Genomic DNA, 23,049 nt, shown 5'->3' on the forward strand with positions numbered 1-23,049 from the left:
CTTTAACTTCCATGTCATATTTCTATTGAAGTAAGGGAAATGAACACATAAAACCAGACACTTCATTTCAAGCCCTTCATTCTGGGTTGTACAATCCAATTAGTATGGTAATACTATCATAATAAAGTTACTTCTATTAAATGGGAGTGAATTTATCAAAACTACACACACACAGCATGTTAAATAACACAATTTAGACTAACTAAGAGACAAAAACCACACGCTGCAGCCCATTTGGGAATTTGGGATTCCTAACTTCCAAACAGGGATTCCAACCAAGTTGCAGGAGTCCACTCCAGTTGTGGGGAATTATTCTTATCAACAGTGGTAATGTATTCGGTGAGATCAGTCATATTAGAAGAGTGATCTGGGACAAAAGTACAACATTCATCTCCAATGATTGCACAAGTGCCCCCTTGACCTGCCAAAAGATAGTCAAGAGCCTCTCTGTTTTGCTGAGCCAGTTTACGCAATTATTTTTGCATTTCCCTGCGTCTCTAGAGATCCCCCGTATTTGGTCTAGGATACATGCATATTGATTTTCACAGGGAAGAGAGAACACGTTATAACAGTTTCACACCAACCTTGATAAGAATGAGATTGGGGCAAGGATATCCCAAGCTACAATCTAGTGGCTCTCCTCATGTTTTAGGGGCATATATGTCTCTAGAAGCCTTTCCAAATCATAATTATAACTATTGATAAATGATCCAACCCAAATTTAGAATGACAGTCCTTAGTGCTTCATGTTGGTTCTATCACTTTAATTTAAGACCGCCAACTTAGCACACACCAATACTGGCAGAATGTACATTTATATATACAGTATATTCATCTTATTTTTCTAGCATAAACTTCTCTCATCACTTGTAGTAATGACAGATTGGTATCTCAATGCATTCTTAGTCTAAATTACTATAAATGTTGCAGTGTGCAGACCTCCACAATCAACCTGACAATTTTGGATAAGCCTAAATCAATTACAGGCACTGTTGACCACCCCCCTCCCGGCACCCATCCTTCTGGTGTTTCTTCATGTTCTTCTTCAGAAAGTGTTTCAGTTCATCCTCTCAATGGCGCATGTTCAAAGTGGATGGCCCTTGATAATGTCTCTCACCTGAGCCGCCACTGTCCTTTACAGTCCATTATGTCTTTGTCCATTTTCCTACCAGTACACCAGCATGTTTGGATGGGATCTTTCTCCAAGCTCACTCCACATGGACACATGTCGCACTCCTGAGAGAAAAGGCATGAGAGAAAAGGCAGTTGATAGTTTTGACTGGATGCTGTGTACAGGTTGCTGGCTCGGACTCAGGTCTCACAGTAGAAGTGGTGAAAGACCATACTGAATGCCATTGTCGACATTGCTTCAGCTGGTTAGGGGAGGTTGAGGTTCACACAGTTCGTGGTCAATTGATCCCTTCCATGCATCTAGATACCATCTGTGGTCACCTTCGCCATTACCTCAAAATTGGCTTATACTCACCTATCATCTTGGCGATCTCATTGCAGAGTTACAGGGTCAGGGAGTTAGAGGGCTAATCCTTAGGGAGAAATTCCAACCATCCAGCAGACCCAATCTGGTGAAAGTTGTTATTGAAGCAAGATAAAAACAAAACATCACTCGAGGTGGGGAAAATGTAAACCCATTTGGAGTAACTCAACCATTACCAACATATTTTTCCTTTAACTGGCAGGCATGTGAAGAAAAGCTATATGCATATTTACCAAAGGCCCAGGGAACCAAATTTGCATCTTTACCATAGGGGACCGGTAATACCCCTTTGGATACATGACTCACACCTTGACTCACATCGTGACTCATGCGTCCTAAAAAACAACACTGCCTGTTAAATAAAAAATAACAAATCAAATTACAGCTCTTGATAACTCCATAAAGGAAATAATTGTATCTCATAAGGTAATGGTTAAACAGACTAGAGACAGGTGTCCCAGACTCAGGGGCAGTGCTCTCACCCTGACCTTCACGTGGCCTGAATCACACATAGGACTATTGATAAATTATAAACTTGTTTATGATCCGGGCACTTTTAACTGCTCTCCCAAGGCACTTGCCTTAGTAAGACTTTCAAAGGGAGAGATACATAATCATTCATAAACATGTCGATATGAAACCTGTTGATTAACAAATCTGCTAGGACCTTCAAAAGGTTGATTTTGGGATTATCAATTCAATATTCAGTACTAAAAACATTTACTTGGATCAACTTCAATTCTGGAAACAGTTCAACATAATGAAAAAAATATTGTTTTAGATTACATTACCTTATTTAAATCACTGGTACTACCTAAACTATACAATTAAGTAATTGTCAAAAACGTGTATGAATAATTGAATAAGACCTCTGTCCCAAATTCCCACACTGTCTCTCTTACAACCTGTTGAGTTCAGTGAGTACTGGCGGCTATCTATTGTTCCACCGGAAGCTTATCTCTAACTCAAACAACAGATGACTTAAACACAAGAGCAGTGGACCAGGCCTTGCAGAGCGAGCGGCCTCTAATTTAATATCAGTCCCAATGCTCAATCCCTCTATCTTACTTCTTCAAATTACTAAGATATTGCATTATTAGAGTGCTATCTGAAAGCCAATTACAATTCACTTTGTTACTTTCACTAGTCTCCATATCTGTTTCCTTCTACTAGTACTCGCTTCTCAATCTACTACTACTAATATACACGGATCACTCTCAAACAACGTTCTGCTTTTTCCCTTATTGCAAGGTTTAAAACAAAAATGATACCTTTGTCCATATTGGAAGGCATGGTTTTCATTTTAGCCTACCCTAACAATGTTACTTTATATATTAATTTCACATTTCTATTGGATATTCACTTTCTGTTTCCACTTATTAAGATGTCTATGATTTTAAGATTAACATGTAATGCTTTGGAGGGATCAATATGTATTAACTGGGTTGGCACTGTCTGTCAGTCCTGTGTAGACGGCGCGCTCGGTCCATAATAAGTTTGGCACCTGAAACAGCAGAGACAGGGAAACAGATGCAGTTTCCATTTTGCCTACTCACGAATTGGTTTAGAATGTCATCATTTGGGATTTCAATGAAAACGCCATCAGGAGTACAATACATTGTAGCCTTAAGTTTAGTTAACAGAAAATCATTGGTTCTATTTAACAGGGTATGGGGTTTATTTCAAAATGTACTACCAGGTTGGAGGAAATCTCATAAGGATTTATAGTTTTATTAGTTAGGAGTAAGTCAAGTCCCGTATAATGCTTTAACCTTATCTTTATAAAATTATTCATAAAGGGACCACTGAACTTTTTGAATAATTTTTACACCACTTACGTACATCTAAGTGTGGGTGTGCAAGTTGTATATTATTATAATAATTTATATTGTTACTTCATCTTTATCTCTAGTAACCCATTATACATTTGTGTTACATCACAAATTCCTCCTCTACACCAGTGTTCTATTCATACAGGGGTTTAAATATTCACTCGTGTTCTATTTAACAGCATTTTTGGGAGTAGTACCTTCTTTCATATCTCCACATACATAATGATGTTATTCCATCACACTCCACTGATGAGTCATGTTATCCTCATGTAATCTAAAGTCATGTCACCCTCAGAGATATTTTATCCTCATTACTAATGAGAAATGTAATCATGTTATCCTCGTTACTAATCGTGACATGTTATCCTCTGAGACATGTTACTCGAATGAGATTTCTGAGACATGTTAGCCTCTACCTGTAGACACCTCCCTCCACCTCCCCCTAGAACCGTAGATAATGTTATAGATAATGTTATATAAAACTCCGCTCACACAGAACTGGAAAACTCAGCTTACATTCACACTGGAGGTAGTCCCCTGACAGCTCTTACTCACTCAGTACATTATAGCTACATTTCTATCAGCTTATTATCCATATTTCAATCTTAATAGTAAATTTTTTATCCATTTATTATCCATATTTCAATCAGCTTAACACATCCTTCCACACTTACTCAACCATACACAACTTTCACATCCACATAGTATAGAGAATTACTAGTGACTTATTACCCCATGTGCATCTTCAATGATTATCTTGTTGTTACTTGCTATGCACCGTATGTATCTCCTGTACATTTTTAATAACACGTATTCATAAACAACTTGTGTTATTTGTAGTGGCTGCAGACCACGTAGACATTTCTTATAAATGCCTACAGACAGCTGTCAGCGGGGCTTTCCATGGTACCATTACGCCCTCGCTCTAGTCTTTTCATAAGCCTTCTCTCTAGAAAACTATGGGTACCTTTTTATGCGTTACTTACCTTGATATTATTTTTAATCATTTAAATGTTTTATACAGATTCAATTAAATTGACTTATTGAAGTCAGAAGACATGTCCCTCTTGTTTGCGGTCCATGCGTCTCCTCCTGGACAGCTCACAGTAAGGATCTGGGTGGGTCTCCTTGTCTTTTGGTCAGACGGGAATTTCCCTAACGCTTCATAAAATGCGCCACCCACTGGTTTCTCACAGACCCCCACTGGAAAGCTCCGCAGGCAGAATCAATCATTCTGTTCGTTAACACCAAATTGTCAAAATTATTACACAGGGACATTCAAAGTCAATCTTAAATGAATAATTCTTTGTCAGCATGCTGGAGAGGTTCCAACAAACTTGATGCACCACAGTGAACGTCTGTCAGGAGCTCCCACAGGGCAGTCCCGTTTAGTTTCTTTATATACTCATTGCAGACACGTTTCATAGGCATAGTTCATAGGGTTGGTTCCGTCATGCGTCTGGCACCATCTCTTATCTTAAAGAACATCTGTGACTCGTTTCAGGAAACTAGGCGTATGTCGCACATCACTTCTTCACAGAAGAGCCATTTGAACGTCAACTTTTTTTTAAATCAAAATGTGTTTTTTGGGCAGAAATGCCTTCTGGAACATGTGAACTTTTATGTGCCTTAATAACAAACTTGTATGCCATCCGTAAATACAAATAAAATGGTTAAATTATGAGTGTAGTTTGTAGGCCATACGGTTAGAACGCCTCAGACAGAAGTTAACACATCCCCTTTACAGACTTCAAATGAGTCCCGAGGGGCTTGTGGGGGAGTCGTCGAGCAAAATGGAGAACACCATCGTTCCATAGTGGTCATATTAGTTTGTAGGCCTAAAAATGTTGTAAGAAGACCGATTTTCGGGATGTCTCATGATCTGACAAACACCACTGTAGCTCAGCCACCTTCCTCCGCAGATGCGGAAGGCAGACACAGGCGGATGCGGTGGATTGAGACCAAGCCCATAAATATCCATCTTAGACTGATAGATTTGGATGGGGATTCTTTTTATTATGTCACTTACAGTAGATTGACACACGGGTGCGTCAATAGACGTAAGGATTTAACATTTAAAAACACTTTACTTCAAAACATGTTGGAATCAACACACATGACATCTTTGTCTCTTACATCTTGGCAATCCAGTTATGGTAAGGATTATTTAACATTGTTTCTATGTACTTATGGACACGGGTAACAGGTTGAACGGGTCTTAAAAGACTGCCTGGAGTTTTTAACAGGTTTTTACAGTTGATGCAACACCATTGTTCCATCATTTGGTGTTTTGTAGGCTTGGGTGGTATCAAGATTGTCATACCAACCTTGTGCCATACCGGGATATTCAGTAACAATGGAATTTTTATACATGACCCTAAGCATGATGGGATGTTAACTCATGAACCACACCGGTGTGGAAGCACCTGCTTTCAATACACTTTGTATCCCTCATTTACTCAAATGTTTACTGTATTTTGGCAGTTACCTGTATATGTGACATTTGTATCTTAAAGCATAATTGAGAAATAATTAATTTAAGTTCAAATGTGACATTTTGGCCTTATCCAGGCGTCCTTTAAGACTCCATAATGATAATCTGTAAGTGTTACAAAGCAAAAATGTGTGTCTTCTGAAGCTTTACTGCTTGCTCTGTAATATGAGTAGTATTTTGATTTAAATAACAATTCTTACATTAATTTATGAATATTGAAAAGTCTAAACATGAATGTAGAAAATATACATTTTTTTGATTGAGCAAATTGTTCTATATATTATTAAACACACTATTGCCATATCAAAGTTCCAGAGTGGGATCTCTGCTACTTTTAGAGTTATAATCCAATCTGTAAACATTAACAACAGAGTGAATGTGAAAATGGATTCAAAATGGTCGCCCTGTTACTGATTTTCAGGATGTGCAATGATATGTGCAAGTAAAAGGAGTGCTGTGATTTGTTGCATTGCCAACTATGCCAATTCCTCTGTATAAAATAGGCATTAACTTTGAAAAATGTATTGAAAAGGTACATTTATTTTAGTATATTTTCAATATTCATGTTTCTATATTCATAAATGTAACATAATCATATTTTTTGTAATATTTAATTGAAATCGAAATACTACTCATATTACAGTGCAAGGGGTAAAGCTTCATATTACAACTTTTTTGTTGCTTTGTAGCACCAACAGATTAAACATTGTGGAGTCTTGAAGGAGTCCTGGGTAAGGCCAAAATGTCACCAATGTTCTAAAATCCATAAATGTTTTGTAATGCTTTAGGTTACAAATGTCAAGTATATGTAAACGATCCTTCCTCCAAAGGAGCATACTATGGATTACGTTGTGAAAATCCAAAATACCATGGTATTTTTATGTTCTAGTTTCGCAAGGAATCACCATCTGTCATGTGGCTTTACTTACGTTCTCAGCAACACTGGACATTTGGTAAGCAGCTACTCCCTCGTTTCCCATTCATTCAACGTGCCTCCAGCACAATAGATTTTCCAAACATCAGTTTGCTTTGACAGACAGTTTACATTTACATTTACGTCATTTAGCAGATGCTCTTATCCAGAGCGACTTACAAATTGGTGCTTTCACCTTATGATATCCAGTGGAACAACCACTTTACAATAGTACATCTATATATTTTTTTGGGGGGGTGGGTAGGATTACTTTATCCTATCCCAGGTATTCCTTAAAGAGGTGGGGTTTCAGGTGTCTCCGGAAGGTGGTGATTGACTCCGCTGTCCTGGCGTCGTGAGGGAGCTTGTTCCACCATTGGGGTGCCAGAGCAGCGAACAGTTTTGACTGGGCTGAGCGGGAACTGTGCTTCCGCAGAGGTAGGGAGGCGAGCAGGCCAGAGGTGGATGAACGCAGTGCCCTTCTTTGGGTGTAGGGACTGATCAGAGCCTGAAGGTACGGAGGTGCCGTTCCCCTCACAGCTCCGTAGGCAAGCACCATGGTCTTGTAGCAGATGCGAGCTTCAACTGGAAGCCAGTGGAGTAGGCGGAGGAGCGGGATGACGTGAGAGAGTTTACTACACACAATGGAAAGAAGAGGGGGGTTGGTCAACCTCCATGATGACTGTAGTAATAATGAATAAGTCACCAGCAGCATAAGACAAAGCCGGGCAGGTCCATGGTAACGGAATTACGCTGAGACTCAGATTTTTCACTTTAAAAATGTATACCTAACAAAAACCATTGATTTCAAAGTTGAACAACCCATAGAACTCTATGCACAGGGCCACTTTTAACAATTACGCTGAAAAACACATTTACAGGAAGAACTATGCAGATGCAAATTTGCATCTGCACAGTTTTCCAGTGGAACGTTTGTTATTTATTTACTGTCAATTGTTCAAAGTAGTCATTGTGCATAGAGTTGTATGGTTTGTTAAACTTTGAAATCAATGTTGTTAGTTTGGTATACATTTTAAAGTGAATAATCTGAGTTTAAGCATAATTTCTGGTTCGTGGAATTGCCCAGCTTGCATTTATAGGTGAACGCATGCTTGTTAACAGGTGAAAACTCTTCTTCACTGAGGGTCAGTACAGTTCCCCCGGCCCCAGATACACCATATTCAAGTAATCAAAGTCCTTATGGAAGATGAGTCATCAATTGATTACCTTGTCAGCCACTCGGTAGACTTTAGCCTTGTCACTGCAGTCACACAGGTAGTGGTGGACCCTTTCTCCTTCACTAGTCTTGCAGTCTCCTTCATGCCCTCCTGGTTGACATCCCACAGAACCAGAGACGCCCAGGGGGGGCAAACTTCTCTGCCATGAGCCGGCCAATGCCGCTGCCCGCCCCGGTGATCAGGACGATTTCCCCAGTGATATTTTTCTTCTCGAGTCAGATGAACGGTCTGACAAATGCCTCTATGTTGTAATAGATGGACATTACAATGAACTAAGGTTTCCAAGAGGACATTCATTTTGCTGACCGCTGGAAAGACAGTTCTGTTGATTTTTGGTTTAACTGTTGTATGCTGGCTAATTTGTTTGTGATCGTTGGAGTTCCTAATAAGCAATAGACCTAATGAATAGATTGCAGATTAGCATGATTTGATCTAAAAAGTTCAACATTCAACTGATAATATAATGCATGAAATGTACTCATGAATCCACACGCCAAGCACAACTTCAATTCAGTGATGTAGACAAACTTTTGGTGCACTGAATGATAGGATAGAGCGAATATTTTTTTTTTTTAATCAGGGCAACATCATTTCCGTATTTAAAAATGTATCAAAATGTAACCGATGCAAATTTACCTCAATAGACAATCAGCTCAACCTTGGATATTTTGTATCGCCTCCTTTCAACACTGGACATTCGGGTCTTTAATCGACCTTTGCACTCCTCGGCGATACAAAACGGGAAAACGGAAATTAAAGCAAAAAAGATAGTCACTAAAACAGGCATTTGTCAACTTATTTCTTGTTGACATATAACTACCTTCCGCGTGGTTTCTTCGTTGCTTTTTCCGTCTTCAAGTGCCTGAACAGCGCGGCCGAGCACCCCCTAGATTTGATCTGGAGCCTCTATGTAAGGTCACATGACACCCAATCAAAACTCGAGTAAGGAATTATGGGATTTAGGTATGTATGTTTCTCATTCAAAAGGTCCTGCAGGCTACATTTTTAAACATTCTTTAGATGATTTATATTTTAGCATGTAAAAATAAAAACATATTTTGTTCCATACAGAAAATAAATGACCAACTAGATACATACATAATCATTTGATACATAAGTAACAATTCAAAAATGTTTTAAGCATATGACTAATGAGGGATGACAAGACATTCAATTATTTTGCATTGATTAATGAATACCATTAATATTTTGACATCTTCCTATGTGACATACCCATATATAGAGCTTTGATAGATATGATAGATATGCATATATACATTTGATAAAGGCCTTATCTATATGATGTATGCATCTGCCAACATTTTGGAAGTGAAAATCTGTGGATATACACTGAGTATACAAAACATTATGAACACCCGCTCTTTCCATGACATAGACCGACCAGGTGAATACAGGTGAAAGCTATGATCCCTTATTGATGTCACTTGTAAAATCCACTTCAATCAGTGTAGATGAATGGGAGGAGACATGTTAAAGAAGGATCTCTTCAACTCAATATTAGGAAGGTTTACTTAATGTTCTCTACACTCAGTGTAGATATGATGGCGCCTCTGAACACTGAAACTAGAGAAATTGAAGATATATAATGAATGTGTCAGAGTGGAGCGGGGCTATCAATCCTCTTTTGTAGAAATCTAACTTGTGAATCATATTTAAAATACTGCCTTATTGTTATGAAGAGCATTCTTCATATAGACCTCTAGGGGGGATTAAGTTAAGCTAAATATCTAGCCAAGCTGTGAAGTTTTGGGACTCTGTGAAGTTGGGGGAGCTAAGAGAAAACATCGAAGGATAATATTTAATGTGTTCGTTAATATTTTGTGTTCACTTGAGCAACGTGTAAAAAAATATAGACAGGGCACAAAGCACCTACATTTGCTTAATAAATCTCCCCCAAGCTGAGTGAATCTGTCAAATGAATCCAATCCTCACCATTAACACCAGAGTTATTATCAGGTGGGCGTGGCAGAGTGAGACAGTAGCATTAGCTCCACTTCCCAAGCTGACAAACACATCAAACAGCCAGAACAAGACAGAGTGGAGTCCAATTATTTCTGCAGGATTCATGGGTTTATTAGGTTTTGTACAACTAATTGGTCTCAAATGCTGCTCTGTTCTCTATAGAAAGAACACAAAATGAGGACATTTTCAACTGAAAGCAACATGTTTCGACATCAGCATACTGAGATAAGTGTGAGCACGGTGGAAAGTTGTACTAGCCACCAACATATTTCATCTTACCTTGCCAGGAGATTCTGGGCAATACTAAATAACCAAATAACAAACTGAAAAACGGTTTGGATGACACAACAATACCCTACGTAAGTCTAAAATCAACTAACACTTAAAAAAAGTTAACTATCCATTTGAAAACAGTGGCAAGTCAAAGAGAGAAAGCAAACAGGTCATGCCATGATTGGTTTTCCACACATGCCCCAGCCGCGTACACCACAATGAACACGGGTTCATTTATAAATAACCAAACCCATAAAACATACAGTACAGGTTGTCATAAATGGAGTTATCATCACCTGATAGGCTAAGTGTTTTTTTGTCACAGTAAACCTTAACAAACAAAAAGCAGCACAGTACAAGCACTACAACAGAATAAGAATGGATGATCTGATCAATATTGAGAGTCCAGACTCATCAGGAGGGTTTGGAGAAGGGGCCGACCCCTAGTCCATGAATCCTCCATATTTCTTCTGTATCTCAGCCAGGGGGGAGTCAACCTCCTGCCCCTCCCAGGAGCGTTTCAGGAGCCCCCCCTTGTTCTTCTGATCCTCCAGCCACTCGGGCCTCCCTACCCTCCTCATGAAGCCCCCATAACGCTTCTTCAATGGCCTGCCCACCCCCTCCAGAGCCCTGAAGTCCCCCCCTCTCCTCATGAACCCCCCGTAGCGCTTGGCCAACTCTCCGTCCCTCTGCCCCTCGGCCTCTGAACTCAGGATCTTCAGGATCTCCAGACGGATGTCCTCTTCCTCAGCCACTGGGATGTTCTGTCCTCCCTGCACTCCTCCATCCTGTACGGGTGGGCTCCTCCTGATCATGAACCCCCCGTAGCGCTTCATGAAGCCGCCATACTTCTTGGCCAGCTGGTGCTGCTCGCCCTCCACCTCTTCCTGTTTGATTTCGTCAACAGCGACAGGCTCCTCCTCCAATAGGACGTCTCGGCAGAGGCGGAGCTTCGTGGTGTCCAGGCTGCCCTCACATTCTATTGAGCATGTCTGCAAAGATATGAAGGGGAGGGGAACCTCAAAACACAGAAGTGGAACAGAGGCTCACAAACCCATTTCCTTTCTGTAAATCTAGTTTTAATTGGAGACTTGTCTCTATCAAGGGGCACATGGTACACAGCCGTGAAGAAGCAATATATTGTCTGGAGTGACATAGTGATATATGTTTTTGCCATAAAAAGGCACATTGTACATATAGAGTAGTGTTTAATTAGACAATATTTAACTGGGGCACATACAAGTTCAATTCTGGTGCATGAAATAACAGGGTGCGGCCGCAAAGCTCCAATGCTAAAGAGACACAGTTGGATGTACAAACAAATTTATTCTATTTGCCTATACCAACATGTTATGATACTTCTCTATTAGTTTTAAGAGTAATTAAATAAGTTAGATGGGAAACAGATGGAGGGACACTTTTATCTGGTTCATTTTACAGCTTCTGGCAAACACAGATAATGAGATGTTCCTCAAAGCCTGTTACTAGCCTACATCTAATGCCTCATAGCACTTGTCTTTTTATTTCTGAGCACATCAAAGCAGCAGAGATGAGGGCTTTTGTATAGCCTACAGATAATTCTGAATACATTATCTCACGGAAAATAAACTTCTCAGATTCATTTTTATTTTACTTTATTTTATTGGAGATATTTGAATAACATGAAAAAATTATCTCTAAGAACAATTATAAACTGGGTGGTTAAAGCCCTGAATTCTGATTGGCTGACAGCCATGGTATATTTAAGCAATAAGGCACGAGGAGGTGTGGTATATGGCCAACATACCATGGCTAAGGGCTGTTCTTATGCAGGACGCAACGCGGAGTGCCTGGACACAGTCATTAGCTGTGGTATATTGGCCATATATCACAAACCCCCAAGGAGCTTTATTGCTATTATAAACTGGTTACCAACGTAATTAGAGCAGTAAAATAAATGTTTTGTCATACCTGTGGTATACGGTCTGATATACCATGGCTGTCAGCCAATCTGCATTCAGAGCTCGACCCACCCAGTTTATAACGGACCGTATACCACGGGTATGACAAAACATTTATTTTAACTGCTCTAATTATGTTGGTAACCAGTTTATAATAGCAATAAGACACCACAGGGGTTTTTGCTTAAATAAACTCTCTCTGAAATATGTCAATCAAACCCTGAGAAAATGCTTGAATTAATGAAGAGTAACATTTAATTGAGGCTGTATTGAAGGTCATAACCACTAACATGCTGCCCCCTGGTGAGGCTAAAACACACTAAGGTCACAAATAAAGACAGGTTTGCTGGAGACTGAACTCTTTTTATTTATTTCTTTATTTAGGCAAGTCAGTTATGAACAAATTCTTATTTTACAATGACGGCCTACCCCGGCCAAACCCTCCCTTAACCTGGACCACGCTGGGCCAATTATGCTCTACCCTATGGGACTCCCGATCGCGGCTGGTTGTGATACAGCCCGGGATCGAACCAGGGTCTGTAGTGACACGTCTAACACTGAGATGCAGTGCCTTAGACCGCTGCGCCAGTCTGAGCCCTCTTACCTTTCGTCGTGGTACATTTTTGTAATTTGTTGTCCGATGTTGACCATTTGGGATAAACTAGTACTATTAATTGTCTAATCTGATTCAGGCACTCCGAAACCTGCCTTTAAACTTCACGAAGTGAAAATATCCCTGGAAATTGAAAATGCGCAACAATCTTGGTTTTAGTATAAGCTATATTGTTGTAAATGTCTCAATTAAACCAAATAGGGTACTAGGGGGTAACTAGAACCCCCCTAAGAACAATGTCTAATTGCTGACACAAAAAAGCAACGTTTGGAAAAAAATTGGTATGTGGATGAAGGTCATGCTTAGGCGAATGAACTATAAAGGGAAATAAATGGCTACAGTTTACGCTTTTTTTGTTGTTTCATGAAATGTTGTTTTTAGAAAAGGCATAGGCCTTTTAATCAGTTTTATTTAGAAATTCTTTAGTAAGTAATACTTAAAAGCTAAGTCTAGTTATCTTATTTTAATGATTTAAATAAAATATGGGGGAAATGGGGTTGCACAATCCCCAAATCTGGAACAAATTCAAGAAAGCATACAGTATTATATAGAGCTATTATTGCATGCAGGGTTGGGGAGTAACAGATTACAAGTAAGGGATTATCAAAAAAACGGTAACTGTAATCCGTTACGTTACCAGCAAAAATATTGTAATCGGATTATAGATAGTGAAAAACTAGATGATTACTTAGGGGATTACAGTTACCGTAACAGTTAAAACATTTTTTTGACACTTCCCTGTTTTCTCAATGACATTCAAATCAGAATTTAGAAAAGGCACAAGTTTAAGTTTGTTCCACCTGAGCAAGACTGACCACAAGTCAGAGACCACTATGATGACATACCAAGTGGCTTTGATGGATCGTAGGAAAAGAGCGGGAATAGGCTTGTGTAAGCTACATTCCAAGTTATGTCTTCCAATGGTACGACTGCTGTCTGCATTCAAATATTATCCTATTTGAATAAACGTTTGGAGGTAAGGATGACAGCAGTGGTGTAGTCTACGGTGATACGGGTATCACTTATTATTAATATCTACATAGCACATTGATGTGAATCACACTGCTGCTCTCTCATTTAGCTATTTGCGCCTTACAGATTGTGGTTGTTGTGGATGGCTGTTCACAAATCTAAATGTGTATTTGAACCCAATAATGGTTGATTTAAAGAAGTTTAAGCTGCCTATCAATCACTGTTTTTTAAACCAGTGGACAGCCAATGAAAAATGTGCTCTTGCAACAGCTGCACAATGCGGATCCCAGATTATGGAATAAAAGTGGGGCTTTTATTGCTCAGTCTAATTCATGCTGATAAAAAAATGTCATCCATAGGCCTAAAGAACACGCGTTCAAACTCGCACACTTTTTATAGACTTAAAGGGGAAATCTGTAGGTGCTACATCCATTTTTGGACTAATAATATATATATATATATATCCACTGATTCTTGAAGAATATAACTTAGTTCAACTGTCACACTACATGAGAACCCAAAATATAAGCTTGTTTTTCTCCAATGTTTGTAAACATTGTAAATGTAAACAAACACTGTACTGCCTCATAACATGGTTAAAAAATAATTTTGATATCATGGATGGTCAGTCCTTGCATCTATAGCTCTGTCTATTAATCTGAGAGTGGTTACATTTCTCCAGGCCCATTCCTCAGCCTTTTGCCAAAACAGAGGTGGGGTGGGGTTTTGTTATTGTTTCATCTGTGGTTTTACCCTTTAAACAGCTGCATATTATCAAGATATCAAAGTGTCACCAACAAAAAGTTAAACAATAGGCCTATAGCAAATGTAGAATATGGCATTCATTTTTCACATGTAAAGAGCACTTTTCAGTGGTGCTCAAAGCATGCCATTCCATGAGTGCAGAATTTATTTTTCCTCCATGACAACAAAATCATAAACAACGGAGTAGGGCTGGCTAATAAGTTCTTAGTTTTGGGGTCATGCTCAGGTAAAACAATTTGGCTAATCTACAATTCCATATTTTCCAAGACCTATTGTTGAAGATCAAGGGGTATAACATTTATTGGAAGGACTGGAATTCTGATAGACTTTGGTTTTTAATATTAAGATATAATTTAATCGTATTATTATATGTAGTAGAAAGTGATGGGTTAGAAGAAGCCTACATAACCAACCCATAAAGTAAAATTTAACATCCATATATGGCCAGCTATATAAACTTTAACATTGATTTATCCTGCAATAGATGTGGTTCAATGGGTAACATACATTTTTGTCTTCTTCTAATGCCTCTTAAGGGGAAAGAAATCTAAAAGTAACTGGATGTAATTAGATTACGTTACTGAGTTTGGGTAACCAAAAAGTTACATTACTGATTACAATTTTGGACAGGTAACTAGTAACTGTAACGGATTACATTTAGAAAGTTACCTACCCAACCCTGATTGCATGGAACTCCGTTCCATCTCATATTGCTCAAATAAACAGCAATCCTGACTTAAAAAAAAACAGATAAAGCAACACCTCAAGGCACAACCCCTCACCCCTATTTGACCTAGATAGTTTGTGTGTGTATGCATTGATATGTAGGCTATGTGTGCCTTTAATTATTTTTTTTATATTTCTGTCCTTGAGCTGTTCCTGTCTATTAATATTCTGTATTATGTCATGTTTCATGTGTTGTGTGGACCCCAGGAAGAGTAGCTGCTGCTTTTGCAACAGCTCATGGGGATCCTAATAAAATAAAATAAAAAAATAAAAAATACATGTCACCATTAATATCCACACTATGAGGAGATTTGATGTAAAGTCCCTCTTTTTAACTCACCTGCACATTCATTTTCTGTTCTTTCTTTGTTGTTCCTTTTCCATACAATCCATTATGTACAATTGCACTAAATATGATTTTAATAATGCAAGATTTTAAATCCCAGCAGTCTTTAAAATTACATTCAGGAGCAAAAGGTTTTTAATAGTTGTTTTTAATTCATAATTTAATTTTTTTTAAACATTGGAATATAACATTTAATAACAATAACTTAATTAACTCAGTGTAACATTGATGTGGCAATTCTCTTATGCTCTGCTATTGCACGATTCTAATTTGTACCTGTAGGTCACAAATAAAGCTATCGCCAGTAAAACTGGAGCACAACTCATGAGCCCACCTCCTGCACTGCTCACACCTAATCCAGTCCCCACCTGTGACTGAAAACAATGGGAGAGATATCAATTGAAAAGCTATCTATCTATATGACATAAAATGCTGTGTAAAACAGCTCAAATTCTATAAAGTTGCATTAACTGTAAAGCTATCAGTAACTAGTGGAAACATTTACCACTGAAATTAAGTTACGTTGCCTTTTTTATGTATTTTACCTCAGACGATCTGGTAGTAAGGTTGCTAGCTAGTACTCCTAGCATCTTATGCTAACTAGTTAGCTGGCTAGCATTTACTGCTAGAGAAGTTGCTAGCTAGCAAGTTAGCATAAACTAGCGCTAACTGGGCTAGTCATTGTCTAAATGACAGGTAGAAACACATTCATAACCATAAAGGGTGGCGAGTGGCCCCCAACACACTTATCCAACATATTACTACTTACAAAAAAAATCTACATTTTTCTCTCTAAACAAGTTGATTATTTAAGGCTTTCCTACTAAAAAATTATAGATCTATCTTCATTGGAATATATCTACAACTTTTTTTAAATGTAAAAAAAATTGAGCAACTTACCACAAAATCCTTTTGTTGAAATAGCTCCAAAATGATGACACAGAGGACATTTTTTGTTCAACAAGAACAGTGACAGCCAGGGAAAGTGTTGGGGAAATATTTTGATGACATCTTGTGGTCTTTATGTGAATTACGGGGGGGCAGTTACCCCCTACTACCCTACTCATGTAATTTCAAAAACTGAATGACGGGTGCAAAGAAATGTCTCGAGGTTACATGTCGCCAGTTAGACCAACAACACAAGTTGTAGCCTACATAAAAACCAAAACTATTATAACATTTCATATTGATGCAGTTAAAATGATGGGTTTCCTAATTTAATTGGTATTACATTAATTGTCTGCCTGCATCAAAATAAATGAAAAGGAGCTTAATAAAGTCGTGTTCCAAGGATACATGCACCTCATGCAACATTGCCTCACATTGAAATCACAAAAATAAACAGGTGGGTAGCCTACTGCGTAATCTTTCCCACGAAAAAGTGACGCGGAAAAAGTAGCACCCAGTTACTTTACTTTAAAAACATTTAAATTAAAACATGTCCAAAATGTACTAATTGTAGACCTACCAGAGTGTTAATTGCCGTCTGTTGTCCCAGTATGCGGCTGAGGCAGAGCGCACAATCCTTCTCGCAGTCCGCTCCGACCGTGAGCGCAAAATACGCACAGAGAAGCAGCCTCCATAGTGAGTTCCCCGGGACAGCCATGGACTGGAGAACATGTGTTTTGGGAGAGAATCCACCAAGACTTGATTAGAAAACGTTTGTGATTAAGAGTTTTACTTACTGTTCATTTCTCACGAAGTCCTAAATCATGGACTATACGAAAAAAGCCATTTATATCCTTAATTGGACACTAAATTCAACTCAGTTATCCTCATTCCAAAGTTGCCAAGAAAAAACAAACCATCAAAAGCCAATACTTGCCTCTGTTTTTTATGCTTAGTTCAAGCCCTGTGGTGTTGCAGTAGGAACTGTTGATTGTGAGGTTTTATACCAAATATATTATTTCCCCCGGTGCTTACCAAGTCGCTGGAAAAAAACGCATTTAGAACTGTCGCGATTGAGCCAATCAGCTTTCTCTAAAGTCTCACGGACGGAAGAGCTCGTCGTTCACGAAGCCGAATACTCAGGAGGATGCTCAAAATGGATGCTTATGAGTGCTGAGTTCATAACGCAAGTTCAGTATCTTGATAGGTATAAGTAGTCCTCAGAAAACGTAATCATTATTTTTCCAGTCTTCAGAGGGGAATTTCACGCATAGACTGACGCAATTCCTATTCCTTAGATTTATTTGACCTTGTAGCCTATAATAGGATGTTTGGAAAATGTAGGCTATCCAGTCATACTTTGACTACAGGTGTGGTATGTGAGTCACTCCTTATAATAATCTTTGTGTTTGCATTTAATAATGGGGTCCACACTTGTTTGTTTTAACATAATGACAATTTTCAGTTAATTTTGAAACATGGTGTACCAGTTATTTGAGTCACACTGCCACGATACATCACTGTATTATATGTCATGAGGTAACAGAGATCAACAAAAATGACTTCTTAGTCAAGTCATAAACTATGAGATGATAATCCTGATGATAGCACACACACCTTTCTGTTGAAGGAGCAGTCCATAGAGTGGATTGTGTTCTGTGCCATAGGATATGGTGCCAGACTTTATAGCTACGATATTCAGAGACACACTCATCTTGCTCTGAGAGACTAGGTCACATAGGGCCAAGAGTTAGCGCCTATTTAAGATATATGCACCCGTATAAAAAAATTAAAGGCAATATGAATCATCATTATTAGCAATCTCTTTAGTCAATACACACTGAGTGTATAAAACATTGAGGACACCTGCTCTTTCCATGACATAGACTGACCAGGTGAATCCAGGTGAAAGCTATGATCCCTTATTGATGTCACTTGTTAAATCCACTTCATCATTGTTATTAGGAAGGTGTTCCTAATATTTGGTATAATCAGTGTATTTTTTACATAGCGATTTGTTACAAAAGCGTCCAATGAGATATGTCAAATTGATTCCCTAGAAAAAGTTTACTTGCTGAATTCTGTAGAAAAGTCCTAGTCAGGCAAGGACAGATCATTTTGTATTGGACCTAGGCTTTTAATTAAAACTTACCTTATACTGTTAACAGCCTTGTTTGCCGTCAAACTGTTTGTCAGGAAAGAGGAGCTACCGACAGTAATATGAAGTTGAGAGCAGTCAGTTACCATAATTATGGTCTACAGCTGTCTTGTCCTTATCAGAGTGAGTAAACAAAGAAGCGTACCTAGTCAGATAAAGGGAGGTGAGAGGTTGGGAAGGAACTTGGTAATGATGTTCACCTCTGATTAATGCTGATTCTGCCTCTGCCTAGACTACTGGACCTGAATACAGTAGTTTACAACTGTGCTCTAAAAAGTAGTCTGTTTGGTTCTCTCTTCAAATCCTATTGAGGTGATATGAATGTGCGTGCCATTGTGTGAGATAAACAATGGCAATGATCATGCAGATAATAATGTTGATGACAATGATGATAATGATGAGGACGTGATAATGATGATAATGGTGAAGATGTATTTAACCTTTATTTAACTAGGCAAGTCAGTCAAGAACAAAGTCTTATTTATGACGGCATACCCCGGCCAAACCCTAACCCGAATGACGCTGGTCCAATTGTGCGCCGCCCTATGATGAAGACGAGTCCTGTTGAGCAACAGTTTATGTAACCCCATGGTGCTATTACACCCATATTACTGCACTAAGCTCTCCTGATGAGATCAGCATGCCAGATGAAACCCCGTAATAGTTGTTATTTCATATAAATGAGTTATTTTTCCTGGAGCAGGGGAAGCTAGTAGGCCAACAAGCTGGGTAGATGAAATACTACTGTGCTACAATATGGCTTCCAATGCCCCCTGGTTCCTAATGTCATTATATTCTAGAACCCTAATGGAAATCTCTGTGGTTGGATGGAAATAATGGTATGAACCAAGAGAAAAACGTTTAAACTAACTATTACTTTGTGACCTACACTGTTTTTTTATATAATTTATTTCTTTCAACTATGAACTTCAACCTCGATCTTTAAACTCAACTGAAATGGTTATTGCATTATTTTTACAGTTTTTGAGTGTAATTTTGCCATGTATGACAGTCCACTCCAATCCAGTGATATCTGATTTCTAAACTAATGTCATGGGCGTCATAAGGATTGGACCAAGGCGCAGCAGGTAAAGTGCTCATTTTTCTTTATTTGAAGTAACGTGAACACTTAAACAAAATAAACAAAACAGTTCCGTAAGGCAACACAGGCTATACAGGAAAACAACCACCCACAAAACACAAGTGAAACAAACCCCAACTAAATATGGCCTCCAATTAGAGACAACGACAACCAGCTGCCTCTAATTGGAGGTCCTACCAAAACCCCAACATAGAAATAGAAAACTAGATTTAAACATAGAAATAGAAAACAGAACCTAAACCAAAAACACACAAAACAAACACCCCCTGCCACGCCCTGACCAAACTACAATGACAAATAACCCCTTTTACTGGTCAGGACGTGACAACTAAATACAGTGTAGCTCAACCCAGTGTGATGTGTGAACATTAGTAGCATAGGAAATCATTGTTAAGCCTTTCACAAATATTTCCACTGTACAAACAAGCCATCCCTGATGATGATATTCAAACACATCCCTGTTTATCTCTGCAACGTGTGTTCACAGCATCACAGGAAATGATTCTCCTGTCAACACAGCTTGTAGGAACCTACTCAATATGCGGAGTCTATTAGTTATTGGAAGTAAATACTCTGAAAGTATCCCAAATGGCACCATATTCCCTATATAATGCCCTACCTTTGACCAGGGCCCTCTTGTCAGAAGTAGTGAACGATTTAGGGAATAGGGTGCCATGTGGGACACACCCAGAATGACACCATGCTAAACAAAATCAGTTATAATATTTTACTGCATATCGTGGATGCTGAGCAATTATAACAATGAGCTTTTTTGACTACCATGTCTAGAAGAAGAGATATCAGTGACTTTAAAAGAGAGGTCTCAAGGGAGCATAGGGAGTTCAAAGTGTGTGTGTGCGTGTGTGTGTCAGTCACCAGATCTCAACCCAAATAAACACTTATGGAAGATTCTGGAGCGGCGCCCGAGACAGCTTTTTCCATCACCATCAACAAAACACTAAATGATGGTTTCCCACTCCTATGGAAATGATAGATCATGTTATATGCCTAACACATAACTGTCAGCCTCTTTTGTCTCATCATCATTTTCATTATTGTCATCTCTTTCTCTCTCTCTCCAAATTGCCATAGTAGAATGCTACATTGTTATCAAAACAATACAAAGATGCATCATCCACCACTAAATTAAACTGTTTCTCAGAAAGATGCTATACGGCATTCATGTGAGTGAATGACTTTTGTTGAAGTTCATTACGTCAATTCCAGCTTATTATTTCCTTTCATGATTTTCTCTGTCTCTGTCCCTGTCACCCCTCTCTCATTCTCTCAGTAGCTTGATTATAAAGTATTCACACTTTTAAATAAGCTACAAGAAGAAGAAACACAGCGTCTCTTGCAATCGAACTGTGAGACAATAGTCAGGTTCAAATAAAGTGCAGCGGTGGCCTGAGCAAGCACGCTTCTAATCATCTCCCATTTCCTGCTGTGTGGGAGGAGCATGGGGTATCGGCCTGGTACTGGCTGTGTCAGTCACACTGGAGCATGGAAAGATGACAGGAGAGTTAATTACTGTAGAACCCTGTCTCGCTCTCTCTCTCTCGCGCACACACACGCATACACGCACTCCCGTACAAAAATGCTTGCACACATGCATGCGTGCACAGGCGAATGCACGCAAAAACGCACACACAGAGACTCATTGTTCACAGATTAGACAGACGTGTCAGGTGTAATCTTAATCTCACATCCCTACACTGAAGAGACAGCAGGGCGCATGTAGGATCTAGTGCACTGTAACATTTACGTCTACTGTACTGTGTGTACAGGTAACTGCCAAAATGAAGGAAACACAAACAAAGTGTTTTAACAGGACCACGAGCAGCTTCAATGTGCCTTGGCATGGATTCTACAAGTGTCTGGAACTCTATTGGAGGGTTTTGACACCATTCCTCCACGAAAAAATCCATAATTTGGTGTTTTGGGGATGGTGGTGGAAAACGCTGTCTTAGGTTATTTTTAAAAATGTTATTTAACCTTTATTTAACTAGGCAAGTCAATTAAGAACAAATTCTTATTTACAATGACGGCCAGTCCAGAATCTCCCATAAGTGTTCAATTGGGTCGAGATCTGGTGACTGACTGACTGACTGACTGACTGACACACACACACACACACACACACACACACACACACACACACACACACACACACACACACACACACACACACACACACACACACACACACACACAAACCATTTAAACCCCCTACACTCCCTTGAAACCCCTTGTCACTGAGATTTCTTCTTCTAGCCATGGTAGCCAAAATAATGGACAACTGGGCATTTTTATACATGACCCTAAGCATGATGGGATGTTAATTGCTTAATTAACTCAGGAACCACACTTGTGTGGAAGCACCTGCTTTCAATATACTTTGTATCCCTCATTTAGTCAAGTGGTTCCTTTATTTTGTCAGTTATCGGCACATACATGTGATGGATGAGATGAGTCACAACCCCTGAAGGTTGGTTCATTACAGTCCATTATTATCATTACACTAAAGTGTGTAGCTGCACATGTACAGTGTCTTCATAAAGTATTCACACCCCTTGACTCATTCCACATTTTGTTGTGTTACAGCCTGAATTCAAAATTGTTTACATAGATGTTTTTTCTCACCTATCTACACACAATACCCCAAAATGACAAAGTGAAAACATGTTTCTAGAAATTGATTGAAAATGAAATACAGAAATATTTTATTTACATAAGTATTCACACCCCTGAGTCAATATGTGGTAAAATCCTCTTTGGCAGCGATTACAGCTGTGAGTCTTTCTGGGTAAGTCTCTAAGAGCTTTGTACACCTGGATTGTACAATATTTGGACATTCTTCTTTCTAAATTTCTTCAAGCTCGGTAAAGTTGCTTGTTGATCATTGCTAGACATCCGTTTTCAAGTCTTGCCACAGATTTTCAAGCCGATTTAAGTCAAAACTGTAACTAGTCCACTCAGGAAAATTCAATGTTGTCTTGGTAAGCAACCACAGCGTATATTTGGCCTTGTGTTTTAAGTTATTGTCCTGCTGAAAGGTGAATTTGTCTCCCAATGTCTGTTGGAAAGTAGACTGAAACAGATTGTTCTCTAGGATTTTGCCTGTGCATGGCTCTATTCCGTTTCTTTTTATCCTAAAAATCTTCCTACTCCTTAACGATTACAAGCGTACCCATAACATGATGCAGCCACCACCATGCTTTTCACTCTGTCAATTGGGTTAGTATTGTGGAGTAACTACAATGTTGTTGATCCATCCTCAGTTTTCTCCTATCACAACCATTCAACTCTGT

At 38.9% G+C, this 23,049-nt stretch overlaps 1 protein-coding gene and 1 long non-coding RNA gene across 2 annotated transcripts; both read right to left on the reverse strand.

The window, feature by feature from the left end:
* Positions 1 to 5,320: 5,320 nt before the first annotated feature.
* On the reverse strand, positions 5,321 to 8,868 carry LOC106568879 (uncharacterized). Its single transcript, XR_001320410.3, has 3 exons — positions 8,609 to 8,868; positions 7,962 to 8,370; positions 5,321 to 7,369 (listed from the first exon to the last, which is right to left on the reverse strand). It is a non-coding gene; the product is annotated as an uncharacterized LOC106568879 (long non-coding RNA).
* A 1,173-nt stretch (positions 8,869 to 10,041) lies between these two features.
* Positions 10,042 to 17,671, reverse strand: LOC106569009 (proenkephalin-A-like). Its single transcript, XM_014139941.3, has 3 exons — positions 17,416 to 17,671; positions 17,059 to 17,199; positions 10,042 to 11,220 (listed from the first exon to the last, which is right to left on the reverse strand). Exons 2-3 carry the CDS (start codon positions 17,194 to 17,196, stop codon positions 10,672 to 10,674), a joined length of 687 nt encoding a protein of 228 aa, XP_013995416.1. The 5' UTR covers positions 17,197 to 17,199; positions 17,416 to 17,671; the 3' UTR covers positions 10,042 to 10,671.
* Positions 17,672 to 23,049: the final 5,378 nt, after the last annotated feature.

The sequence above is a fragment of the Salmo salar genome, chromosome 14 (genome assembly GCF_965601325.2).
Source record: "Salmo salar chromosome 14, fSalSal1, whole genome shotgun sequence".
In the NCBI taxonomy this organism is placed as follows: domain Eukaryota; kingdom Metazoa; phylum Chordata; class Actinopteri; order Salmoniformes; family Salmonidae; genus Salmo; species Salmo salar.

Bases quoted from the DNA above. Each gene is read 5' to 3' on its own strand.
- LOC106569009 (XM_014139941.3), bottom strand. From the start codon at position 17,196: ATGGCTGTCCCGGGGAACTCACTATGGAGGCTGCTTCTCTGTGCGTAT. The intron at 11,221-17,058 runs GTAGGTCTACAA...ATATCTTTGCAG, and splicing joins AGACGGCAATTAACACTCTG to ACATGCTCAATAGAATGTGA.